Consider the following 13,390-nt stretch of genomic DNA (forward strand, 5'->3'; position numbering starts at 1 on the left):
TTCTGTGAAGAGTGGACTTCTGAGAAGTGACCTGAGACAATTCTTTGGATGCTGTTCGTCCTTCAGAATTTTTGTCTTGGGCCCAGGGCTGGATGAGGTGCTGCACATGTGGCATCAGGTGTTGTGAAACACAAGGGCTGGCTCTGAGCCCTTGGCCTCTTTCCTGCTCAACTCAGTAAAGGCACCACCAGCATGTGCTTTGGGCTTTTTCCCTCATCAGAAGGATGAAGGCTCTGTCTCAGTGAATGTTGTATTGCACTAAAGAATTTATTTAGTTGTTGTTTTGCACTGGGTGATTTGAAATTTGCACTGAGTATGTTATGTCATGTGGATTGTTATTTCCCTTCTCCCATCACATGGTCTCTCACTCATCCACCCCTCTGCCCTATACCCCTGGTGGTTACCCCTCCCCTCGCCCCTCCTCAATGGTATCCCACTGGCTACAGTCCTCTTCCCCCGCCTCCATTCCCTTGGGTATCAAAGTCCCTTGCAAGAAGGAAGCCCCCTCTTTTCTACCTGGGGGGTTGCAAGAGTCTGAGGTGTCCCTTCACCAGCTTACAAACAGGACACTTGTTCCCACATGGAGAAGAGCGTTTCTGTTCTTTTGCTTTCGTCCATGTAAGACTGTGTGGGCCAGGGTCCATAGCTAGCCCGAGTGGACTCAAACAACAGCCCGAGAGACACGGATCTTACAAGTGACAGCACATCCAGGGTCCTGCTTGGATGCCCCAGGAGAAGATGTTTCCCATGTCCCTGACTTTCCACTATACCCAGCCTTCAATTGCTGTATTTTCCACCTTGCGCCATGAGCCTGGGCAATGTTCATCTATCATGTCTCCAGGCTGCCCTACCAGGGGGTAGGAAAATAATGAAACGGGATGGATGGCCAGAAGCCCAGTTCCTGGCACAAGTCTCCTTAGCCTTTTTCACTGTACGTGGACACATAAAGAACTTTGTATGGAGACCACGTGTCAGAAATGTGAACATAAAAAAGGGTTACTATCGAGTTTTTCTGGCAAAAAAAAGGACACCTTGGTGTCAACTGTACTTGATGGAAGAGTGTAAGTGTCCTAAAAGTATTGCAAATATTTCCACTGTGAAAGACAGACATCCACAGAACTCCAGCATGCTGAGATGAGATTCCTTCTGGGATCTGGATAGAGATTCTTCTCTTTGTAATTTATTCAGGTTTGTTTCTAGAAACACTGATCACACTCTACAAATATCTGTGAAATGCTTAGGCTGTTCAAAGACTCCTCCATTTAATAATTGTTTGCTAGTTTGTTGCACACCCTATCTAAATTCTGGGTTTGGCTTTGGAATTGCTTTTCCTGCCTGCTTTTTGCATAATTTGCACTTGCATGAGAAGGAGTTGAGAAGGTTGAAGAGGTTTCAAGATGGCTACACAAACACTTCTGGCGCAGAGTTTTTTATGAAGACACATTCACACAATTATCCAAAAGTCCTTTGCATACCTTGAACATTTTTTCATGAACTTGAAAAAAAATTAAACTGCATTTTCCCAGACAATGAATGAAGGGGCCACAAACAACATCAAAGCAAATGCGTGTGTGGTTTATTCTTAAAACATTGCAAATACTTCTTTTTTTTTTTTTTCTTATTTTATTTTTTTACAGAATCCTCCCAGCTGTATTCCTGCTAAATTCACTTAGAACCAAATAAGGCATATTTTGGGGCTATGCATTTTTCTAAGCATTTCACAGTTTTTGGGGACATTACTTTAACATCTGGTTTTATTTCCTTAATTTCTTTTCCTGACTCTGAACATAAAATAGTCAGGAAAGTACGATTTCAATGGTAGGATGTTTCTATGCTTTGAAAAAGCTCCATCTTAGTGTATACACTTAAATTCAGAACAAAACAATAAGAATGAAACTCTAATGGCCATATAATTGATATACAGAGATTTTACTTTCGTGTGCAAATATATTGTTCCTGAGATTAGAGAGGGGAAATATCTGAGGACTTGTACACAAAAAAAAGGTGTACGTGAGAGAAGGTCCTGGGGGAAACTGTTTCAAGAGTTAGTTGTAGGTTGTGACAACAATGCTGAAGGAAAATATTTTAAAGTATAATATTGTCCTATGTGCACAGAATATTGTGTTATTTTCTCAGAAAAATGCAATTCCTCCCTCAGTGGAGACAGAACTTATACAAGGATTTGCCAAAAAAGAAGCCGCAGTAAATAGAGCATTGAAACACACCAATACTTTTTCTATGGTAATATTTTTTTTAGCTGTGAGATGTAGATCACAGCCAGATTTCTTATTTTAATATATATATATATATTAATATATATTTATATAAAATTCACCTTTGTTTTGCTTTAAAGAGGAGTATTTCTGAACTTGGAGGATATCAGTTGCAGAAGGAGGCATGAAAGTGCTGCACAACACCACTGGCTTCTGCATCCACAGAGACATTTCTGTTCTTGCTTTTCACAGGCTGCCACCAACTTTATCAAAAGAAGCTGGGAAGAAATAGTAGCGCCTTGTAGATTTTCTCCTTTTGCTTGATTGTGTATCATTTTCCTTACAGGCGAAAGGACAGGAAAGAAACAGCATGGACTAATCAGTTAATTACATATAAATGCAGAGAGATAGACTCTGAACTTTTTGTCCTTTATTAAATTTGTTGTTTCCTTTGGTTTGTGCTTGTGCTAGCAGCTTGAAGCTTTATTGGAAACATTCAAAAAGCACAGTGACAAACTTTTGTGTCTTCATAGCCCTACTCTGGGATATTTATTCCTGGGACCAAACTGGGAAGTGGAATTTTATGGGGTTGGTAATGGACAAAGGTCATGAACAATTTGCTGCTCCCTTCAGAAGCTATCAAAAAACATTGGCTTTCTTTTTCCCCCAGTTATCCAGTTTGGCTTTGTCACACTCTTTGTTGCCTCCTTCCCTCTGGCCCCTGTCTTTGCTCTTCTGAACAACATCATCGAGGTTCGTCTTGATGCAAAAAAATTTGTTACTGAGCTGAGGAGGCCAGACACAGTGAGAGAAAAAGATATAGGTGAGTAATGAAAGAGCATTGCAGTGAAGATAAGACCAAAAATACAATTAAACAAATAAGAAAATTTATAATGAACCCATTAATAAGTTTTTTCTTTCACTTACAGGTATTTGGTATAACATCTTGAGTGGTATTGGAAAGCTTTCAGTGATTATTAATGTAAGTGTTTGGTTCAAGCAGTTTCTAACCATGATCTTGGGAGCTTCTACTGTTCCTTCAATGTATTTTAAAATTCTTTATAATTTATTGTTTATAATTGTTCATATTTTATTGTCCCTTCGACATAATTTAAAAGTGGCTTCTAATTTTCTCAATTGCTCCAATACAAAAGAATACAGATATATTATGTTTATTTTGTTTATTATGCCATATGTATTCCCTAAATAAAATTTTCCTCTATATGCTTTAAGATAAAACATCTCATGCCCTAGGACTTTAATCCTAATAGTTTCTAGTGGGTTTTTAGCCTAGGGATCATAATCTTATAGAATTGTTTATGTTGGAAAATACCTTTAAGGGCATGGAATAATACCAGAGATATTAAAGGTATCAAAGCTCTTTAGAAAGGGAGGTGGTTTCACTACTGAAGGGAGAACTTGTGGAGAGGTTTTATGCAATTTCTTTAATAAAATAGCTCCCAGCACAACAGCACAGCACTCTAATGCATCCGGAGGGTAGTGTTGTTTCACTTGGATGGAGTTCACATTGTTCACTAATTGCTCTCCAGTTTCCAGGAATTAAGGTAGGAAATCTGTGGAACCCTGCTCATCCCCATAATCTAACTACCAGGCATGGACTTCAGCTGTCCAGCACTGAGCTGTGCTGGAGGAGAAAAACTCTCTTGTTTTTCTCTGAATACACTTTCCACATTTATGATCCTTGATTATTTCCTGTGTTGATCAAACTCTGGAAGTGTTTATTTCCTGGGGATTCCAGTAAAGTATGATTAGATACCTTTTCTTGAAAGAAATGTAAATGTGTGCATACCTGTTTGAAAAAGAAATACTGAATGCCCAATTCTGTTTCTCCATCTGGATAATATTGACACAGGAAATTATTATGTAGCAAAATACAGTTTTAAATCATCATAGGATTGTAAAATGGTTGGGGTTGGATGGGACATCAAAGATCAACTCATTCCAAGGCCCGTGCCATGTGCAGGGACACCTCCCACTATCTCAGGTTACTCCCATCCCCATCCAGCCTGGCCTTGGACACTTCCAGGAATGAGGCAGCCACAGCTGCTCTGGGCAACCTGTGCCAGGGACTCAGCATCCTCACAGGGAAGAATTTATTCCCGATATCCAATCTAAACCTGCTCTCTGTCAATGTGAAGCCATTACCCCTTGTTGTGTCACTCCAGGCCCCTGTCAAAAGTCCCTCTCCAGGTCTCTTGAAGTCTCTTCAGGCATTGGAAGGGGCTCCTAAGTCTCCTTCTAAATCCTATTTTTTCCAGGCTGAACAATCCCAATTCTTTTGGCCTGTCTCCATAGCACAGGGCCTTCAGCCCTCTGGCCATATTAATGGCCTCCTCTGGACGTGCTCCAACAGGAGAGAGTCCAGAGCAGAAATCAAAGGGATTCTTAATGATATGATGTAGAGATTTCTGTGACTGATTGCCCTCACAATTACACCAGATTTATAGGATACCAGTCTCATGAGGTTTAATACTGGCATGAGATCCCCCTGTGTGAGATGTGCGAATCCTCATGCTGAGGGGAAAATGGACATTTACACTCAACAGGTTTGGTGTAACTACACCAAAATATAGCCCAAATTATACCAACTGGCTATTAGGTCTTGTTGTAGTTTTTTTTCAAACTAGTGATAAACCTCCTAATGGCTCCAGAGATGAAAAGAATTGGAGCAATGTACAGTCCATTAATTGCTTTTGCCTCTTCCTTAGCTGAGCCTTCCCTTGGAGAGAGCAGATTACTGTGCCTTTCCTTGGAGAGAGCAGATTACTGTGCAAATATTCAGTACCAGTTCTCACAATATAACTCTCCCTTCATTCTGTACCAATTCTTACCATATAATCCCTTCACCATCACTCTAAATTTACCTGAACATGAAAATTTTCCCCTGAATTGCTTAACGTGGAGACACAGATTCACGATGCTGTTGTTTGCTTGTTTTTTTTGTTGTTTGTTTGTTTGTTTTTCCATCTCTCAGGCTTTTGTCATTGCTGTCACCTCCGATTTCATCCCACGCCTTATGTATCAATATGCATACAGCCAGAATGGAACCATGCATGGCTTCATCAATCACACCCTCTCATACTTCAATGTCAGCCAGCTCAAGGCTGGGACACAGCCAGAAAACTCCCTGTTTGCACAGGAGGTTTCATTCTGCAGGTAAAGTACTTGTAAGGGCAGTTTGCATAGTTGAGGGAATTTCCTTGGCTCTTAAGTCATTTTTCAAAGTGGGAATTGATAAAATTCACTTATATGGCCACATATTCAGCAATATTCATGTGCCTTTGAAAATGTGGTTCTGGAAGTGCTGCTTTTAGAGAATTTTCACTGTGTCACAAGGTCTTTAAAAGGGTTTTTTTCAGGGCATTAAAAGGCAAAATATACAATTTAGACAGACTTGATCCACAGAAAAAAAGCAAACTAACACTTTCTTTACTGACAGATACAGCTTTATACATTAAAAATAATGATTTTTTTTTTAAATGGACACCCAGTAACTTGAACCAGATTTTAGTTTCTTTTCTGATTTTATTTATTTTATGACAGACTTTCTCTGTCTTTATTAAATTCAGCTCTTAATTGCTGAGATATGAGTTTTCAATATATTATGCTTACCTTTAGAACCTGCACCAGTCGCCATGTACCTGTCTTCTAATGCAGATACATCTTTTCTGATTGGGGAAAAAAGGCTCAACTTCATTTAAAATATGTCCCAAATACTAGATACCGATAGAATAGTTCCAGTTTGTATGAGAAATCACTAATGTGGTTCCAGCTTTCAAAGTAACTTGGTATTTTTGTAATAATATACAGAAATTCAAAGAGCTGGTTTAAGGCATTACAGCTCAACAGCCTGTCTCCCCTTCCTTCTTAACTCCCTTGAAATCACCCTGTGCTTGGTCTCTGCAATGGCACAAAATAATTATAAAAGTTCCTCTTCCATTTATTTAAGGATAGCCTTAATGTAGAGTGGTTTTCCATCCCTTGCTTTGATGTGCAATATATTTCACACTGATTTTAAGTGGGGTATATATCTTGCCCAACTATAACCCACAAAATGACACATCACAATTTCTTCACTGGAAGCAGGGTAAACAGGGAGAGAAATCTGTCCCTGTCAGTCTGGCAGTGCTGTTGGGATTGCCTTTGTGGGGAACCTACCTTCTCACCTTGACTACAGCAGAGGACAGATGAATGCACTCCTAACTTTTAAGCAACTTATAAGCTAGTGAGCTCTGCAATTCCCCATTTCTGCAGCTGGGACTTGTTTGTTAGCAAAGTGTTCCCTGTTAGAGTATGCAGCATCTCCAGACTTTCAGATCTGTAAGTCTGTGAAATGCTTTTCCACTCTAGCACTTTTTAATTTTTCATCACATGAAATTCGCATGTGTTTTCTTTCAACAAGCATCTTGATCCACTTCACTGTGATTTTGCTACTTTCAGTATGCTGCTTTTTACCTTGTTCCAGCCACTGGCCTCTGTTTATAGATGCTTAAGTGCTGGCGTGTTTGGAAATACGTGCATTAACAGCAGGGTGAAAAGTGCTCCACATGGTATGGTCATACACAGCCAAATACTCAACAGAGCCCAAATACAGGGAGAAGGGAATCATCTACACTGTGTTCAAAAGTGGTCCCTGCCTGATGACACCATCTGAGAAGAGGAAAAAAATTAATGCGTTGGTATGAGTAAGACAGAACTATGGGAACATTTCTCTTATCAGGAGACACTCCGAAAAATATGTCAGCATACACAAACACTGTTTCTCATTATCATCTGCCTCATTTGAATCTTACCAAAATCTCAGCTTTGGACATAACTATCACTGTGATAAAGTATGGGGTCTCTAACTTGCGTCCCAAGAGACAGGCAACCAAACACTGCCCCTCAAGCTGGAAATAAAATCTGTATTTCTGTTTCTGGCAAATGCATTGGGAACAAGCTGACCTCTCTTATTCTTAGATTTCTGTGACCTCTGGAGATAAATGTGGTTGTAATGAGGCTGCACTTTTCTCCTTATGGGCATTGCCAGAGATTAGGTATCTTAAAAATAACCATAACAAGCCAGAAACAACTCTGCCACTGAACATACAGAATACATTCTTCAAATATTTAGAGCAGCATTTTTTTTAGTGCTGTGAAGTCTTTGGCACTGCTTCCAAAAAAAGGTTGCTGTAAAGCTGTTCTCATGCACAGTATTAGTTGTAATTTTACTTTTTTTCTTTCAGGGAAAAATTTGTATAGCTGAAGGCAAAATAGTAGCAAATGGGTTATTTTTATTGGTTTTTCCCTTTTAATCCTTGTAGCCTTGTATGATGATGGAGTACATACAAACCTACTGGTCACACTGAAAAAAGGAAGCAACAGTCATTCAAGAGACTTTTCCTTTAACATGGGTCTGCTCCAACATTCAACGACTTTTTAAAGTGTCTTTAAATTTATTTTCTTAATGTCATGGGATTAATCTCATCTCTTCCTAATGATCAGTGGTGGATGCTACCTTTTTTCCCTGACTAATATTTTTTTACTCCTGCACTGAAGATTCTGTGATTATGGATGTTTTCTCCAATTTCTTCTAAAGGCCAGATGAAGAAGGAAATTAAACAGATTAGCTTATTTGGACTGATTTGAAATTCCACCTATATACATAGTTAGATTTTTTTTTTGCCAGTCTTTTTTTCCCCCCACACAATAAACTTCTGAAATACATTACATTGTCTTAGCTCTAGCTTCAATTCCTCAATTCCTTCCACCCAGCTTCCCCGCTCCTACAATTCTCTACTTTCAGTGCACATTTTTCTATTCTTCCTAATAACTTTTCTGTGCTCTATTCTTCAACCATATTGACCACTCCATATTCTTGTCCTTTTTCTGTGGAATTACAGTTGCTTGCTATTTTGGAAACACAATTGTCTTTGCAGCACTGGTTGGCTGCTATTCCTACCATATCTGCTGAATCAAATATTTTAAAAGTGAAGCATTGAAGAGGTGAGGGAATCAGAGAATCATAGAATATCCTGAGTTGGAAGGGACCCACAAGGATCATCAAATCCTGATCCTGTACAGAAGACCCCAAAAATCACACCTGCGGATATTGTCCAAATGCTTCTTGAGCTAAAAAGATGGTCTTTGTAAAAAATAAACTACCTGTAGAATCTAGGGGTTAGAAAAGGCCCTTTGGAGTCCCATGTGCCAGAGAATAATTAAAAATGGAGGTGGGGAGGAGGCCCAGCTACCTCATCTATAGCTCTGGCAACATTTTCCTTCACGATAAATCATTTGCTAGTGTTCTGTTGAGTGTAGGTTCAGGCATCATAAGCAGTGTGATTCCCAGCTGAGCCAGGTGAAATCTCCAAGGGGTCTGATGTCCTGCAATACTTACATAGTTTGTGAAGCTCAGAATGCATTAAATGGAAAACCCATCACAGTTGGTGACCCTTCCAGGTGAACCTGGGCTCCATTTCAAGATTGGGATTGATTTATAGTGGTCAGCAAAGTCCACAAGAAACTCAGTGGCTTTCCTTGGCTTTGATGTTCAAGCAGATTAAGTTCAAGGAAACTGACTTTGGCCCTTGACGCAGCACTCATACAGATTTGAGCAACATGTGGGAGTCCACAATGTCCAGAACAGTACCAGAGGGGGGATCTGGCAGTGCAGGAACAGCACAGGAATCCTAAGACAGGACGTGTGCATGCACTGCTGAGCAAAACCATCCAGGGGCTAACACAGCCCAGGGAGTTCTTCCCAAAATTAACACAGCCCCCAATTTAAAGTGGTATTCTCCTCCCCATGGGCTGTACCTCATGTCCTTTGTCTCCAGAAGCTGCAGCACAGAATGACATCCAGCATTCCAGACTCAGTTTCTTGGGGGTGGGGAACAGCAGGATATAGGGAATGCATGGACTGCAAATGTGTAATTTAACATGCAAAACCATGTGGGTAGAACCTGAAGGTAATTTTGGCAAGCGCACCTGCAAACTGAAGCTGACAGATTTTATATATGAACCCTCTCCATTATTCCCCAATGGAGGCTTTTGCACAGTCTAATGAATCTTACTGTCAGGATGGGTTTTGTGGTATTCAAAACAGATTTTCCCTTTCTTAATTTCATCCCATTACTCCTAGTCAAACACTGGAAATGGCACTAAATTATCCCTTTCAGTCCTAAGGGCACAATTTGCGCATGGTTATCATGTCCAAGTGTGGCTGTTACTAACCAAAGTGGAGCAATACATGTGCTGCTCTTTAATCTTCTCGATGAGTCAATCTCCCCAGCCCTTGTACTGTTCTCCTGAACTACCTTTAATTCATCGCTGTCTTTTTCTTTGGTTTCCTTTTTTATTTTCTTTTTTTTTTTCTTCCCCCCCCCTCTGGAATCTGCACAGCTGAATGGCTGAATGCAGTAATCCAGGTGTGGATTTACCTGGGCTGTTCAGAGGAAGGCTAATTCCCCGCCCCAGCACCATTGTGACTTTTGTTGATACACCCACAAGTCATGCACTGTCCTGCTGCCATATTTCAAACTTGTGCTAACTTGCTGGCCTCTGCAAGCTCCCGGCTATTTCCACTTTCAAACACTATCCCTTCAAAGATCCTTCAAGTGTTTTATTTTTAATTATTTTCCATTTCCCCATATTATTCTCATTGTGTTTCCTGTCTCCATTGCTTTCTGTGTTTCCTGCTATTTGCAAAACTTTCCAATTTAGGAGCATCTGTGATTTTTATTAGCCTGTTGTTTACTTCCAAATGATTGATGATAATACTAAAAGCAACAGTCTTTACACCGAACCACTAAGGCTCTGTTTTATCCTGTCCAAGGCTAGACAGTTAATTTAGGAAGTGCCTTCCCCATGGCTCCCCCTTTCGTTAATGCAAAGACAGGAATCACCAAAGCATGAGTCACATTTTAGGTGGGCTGAATTATTCCCTGAATTAATCAAGTTTTAGGTGAAATGAATGCAGGTTTATCTCCTTCAGTCTGAAAATGCCTTGGACTATCTCTCTGTTTTCATTTCAGCATTTTATTCCATGTACATTGATGTCAATTTACATTATAAAATAAAGGGGACTTCTGTCAATCCTCTAAAATCTGGACATTTCAAAAGTTAAAAGAATGTTCTGACTTTGGTTACAACTGTGAAAACCAGACTGAGTGTGTTAAATTTAGTGGAGGTAGTCCAGCTCTAATTCTGAAGTTGTATTTCATAATAAGGGTTGAAGTAGGAACATCTGGAGGATTTGATTCTTTGAGTTTTGTGATCGGAAAATGCATTAATCACAGAAATTGGTGCTGGAGGAAATTGCTGTAACTGTGATAACTGAGCTGTTTCCACCTCCAGGTTCAAAGACTACAGAGAACCACCTTGGTCCCCACACCAGTACGAGTTTTCTAAGCAGTACTGGGCGGTCTTGTCTGCTCGCTTGGCTTTTGTGATTCTATTTCAGGTAAGTTGCTTCACTTTCAGACACAGAAATATCATCATAGATGAATCCAAACGCATGTTCCAAACCAGCCCATGTCCAAGAGACGTGGAAAGCGAGACCCACAGCTTCCTTAGCCCTTGGTGTTAGCAGTGATCCCCAAAATACCCCAAGCTTTTGAATGTTTAAGTGGACTTTGTCAACTTTCATACTCTCAGAGGCACCACTTGTAGAAAGCACATAAATGCTGTGTAAGCTTGTTAACGGCTGTTCTTTACCCAAAACAAGAAATAAAGAGAAGTAATAAATCATCGAAAGGTTTTTCTACTCTCTTGAATGGAGCAGAGTAAATTGTCCCCAGTGTGAGGATTTCATTAGCAAGGGATTTGCCGTCATGGCTTGCCTTTCCAATGGCTTCCTTCTGCCCTCCTCCATGATCTGGGATCCTTCCACAACCAAATTGGGCCCGTCCCTCTTTTTCAAATCTGTCTTTCTTTTTTCCCCACCTGCCAAGTGTTCCCAAGTTTCTATGAATCTTGCCTGGTTTGTATTGCCCTCTTCTGCTTCTTTGCCGTGCCTTCAGTAATTTTCCACCACTGGCTGCAAAGCACTTGAAAGCAACTGGTTCTGCTGGGCTTCAAACCCTCTGCCTGTTCTGCCAGAGAACATTCCCTGCTTAATTAGCTCCATTGTCTTGGATGGGGATGGAGAGTTCGTGCTAGCAGCCCCTTCAGCCAACTGCTCCCACACATTTCCAGGCATTACACAAGTCACTTCTCAAAGCACTATGACAATACAAACCCTCAAAACATTTCTTTCCTATAGATTTCACAAGCAAGCAAAACTTTTTGCCCAGTCTGCTTCCTGCTTGATGTTATAAGCAGCACCTGTAATCACCTTGACACCTGAGGTTTGGGATTTTGGCTTGCACAGTGTGGCAGTATAAAAAAAAAATCCTGCTTATCAGCAGACAGAAGGATTCGAGGACAGAATGGCCATGAAAGTTGTCTGCTGTGTGCTCAGGCCATACTGGAAACACACGGGTGTCTTTGCCTTGTGTTTCAGGATTTTTGATGGTATTGGAGGATGTCCTTATATTAATGAATTCTGAACTCAGTACCAAGGAATTGCATGTTGAGAACTGAGCACCTTTGGATGCCTGTAAAGAATAAAGTTGGTTTAGCTACTAAGGCCATAGATTATTTGATGATTCTATGTCCCTTCCTATTTCAAACCTAACTGAAGCACGTGTTTAATTCAGCCTCTACACTGACGGGTAGCTGTGCACAAACCTGAGCTGCTCCTTGAAATAAAACCTTAATCAACTGCTTAATACCACACACCACCAGCAAAATGTGTTTGACATCTATCTCATAGCTATAACAAAGGTTTGGTTTTGCTCCAGTGTGAGTATTTTTGATTTTTCATGCTTGCTTCACATCTACTGCTGTGCTTGCAGAACCTGGTGATGTTCCTCAGTGTTCTGGTTGACTGGATGATCCCTGACATCCCCAAGGACATCAGTGAACAGATCAAAAAGGAGAAGACCATGCTTGTTGACTTCTTCCTGAAGGAAGAGCACGAAAAGCTGAAGCTGATGGAAAGCTTTACTGCACACGACAAGCGGAAGCACAGGACCGGGACCAAAAGCAGAAGGACCAGGGCTGCCAGCTTCTCCCAGTGTCACTGCAGCCCCAAGGGCAGCTTCACTTCCTTCAGCTCACAGCACACTGTGGTGTGACTCCTGAGGGAGGGGAACAGCCTGTGCTTGCCTCTGCTTACTACATGGTGTGATACTGAGCCTAGAACAAGGGAAGGAGAGAAGGGACAGGGAGCAAAAGGAGGCTCTTTTGCTTCCTTAGAATCTCCAGATGTGAGTGGCTCTGTTACAATTTAAATGCCCTCTGGGCTGCAGCATTTCCAGTTTTCATCACTGTGAGATAAGGGCTATACTGGGGCTGTAGCTGACAATGCATGCGAGTTGGGAAGGCATGCGGGAATTCTCCTGGCAGGAATTCTCCTGGCAACCATCCCTCCTCCTGCAGATGCCCGATGGGGCACTCCTGCTCTAGTCTCTATCCTTGGGCAGGTTGGACTGACTGGGAGGAAGGACTGACCATGGAGAAGGACTGTCTTTGGAGAAGAACTGACCATGGAGAAAGGGCACACACCACATGGTCTCTTGAGCTGCAGATGCCAGCAGAGGGTTTGCAAACATGTGGAGTCTGAAGGAGTCTGTGCTTCCCTAACCTACACTGCCAGAGGGTGCCACCTCTGGAGGGCATGCAGGGCTCTGGGAGATTTGGGAACAGAAGGAATTTAAATCACTGGGCACTTGCATCTATGGATATATTGTGCTTTGCTTAGCAGTAGCTGGAAGGCATATGCTGGTGAGTAGGGAGGCCATCAGAATGGCTGAAGCTCCCAGAACCAGGGAAGCTCCTTTGCACACATTGTCCTGAACAAAAAGCTAAAAACCAAACCTTGCATGTTTGATTCTCCTCTCACTTAGACTTGGAATTCAGCCAGTGTCAAGAAGAATCATGCCACTGAATTACCAGTGCAAAGCTGAGGAGTGAGAATGGAATCAAGCCCTGTAAATCACGTGGCATCTCCACGTACACTGTATGTAAAGTAACCAAAATTGCTGCTGTTGTGATTTACTGTAAAGTAAAATATTTTGCAGAACTGCATTTTGCTGGAAGGTAAACATGTTCACTAAACAATCTTTCACCTA

General features: G+C 41.2%; 1 protein-coding gene across 2 annotated transcripts in view; it reads left to right on the forward strand.

Moving 5' to 3' along the window:
* The window catches only part of ANO2 (anoctamin 2), a 118,515-nt gene extending 105,562 nt beyond the window's left edge, over window positions 1-12,953 (forward strand). For both annotated transcript variants that reach the window (XM_071418041.1, XM_071418040.1), the window contains 5 exons: window positions 2,884-3,036; window positions 3,143-3,195; window positions 5,209-5,390; window positions 10,572-10,677; window positions 12,113-12,953. In XM_071418041.1, the coding sequence (XP_071274142.1) occupies window positions 2,884-3,036; window positions 3,143-3,195; window positions 5,209-5,390; window positions 10,572-10,677; window positions 12,113-12,394 (776 nt within the window). In that variant the 3' untranslated portion in view covers window positions 12,395-12,953. The remainder of the gene's footprint in view (window positions 1-2,883; window positions 3,037-3,142; window positions 3,196-5,208; window positions 5,391-10,571; window positions 10,678-12,112) is intronic.
* The last annotated feature ends 437 nt before the right edge of the window (window positions 12,954-13,390 follow it).

This window comes from Agelaius tricolor, unplaced genomic scaffold (assembly GCF_023055355.1).
Source record: "Agelaius tricolor isolate 1412-34295 unplaced genomic scaffold, bAgeTri1.0.p SCAF_74, whole genome shotgun sequence".
NCBI lineage: Eukaryota > Metazoa > Chordata > Aves > Passeriformes > Icteridae > Agelaius > Agelaius tricolor.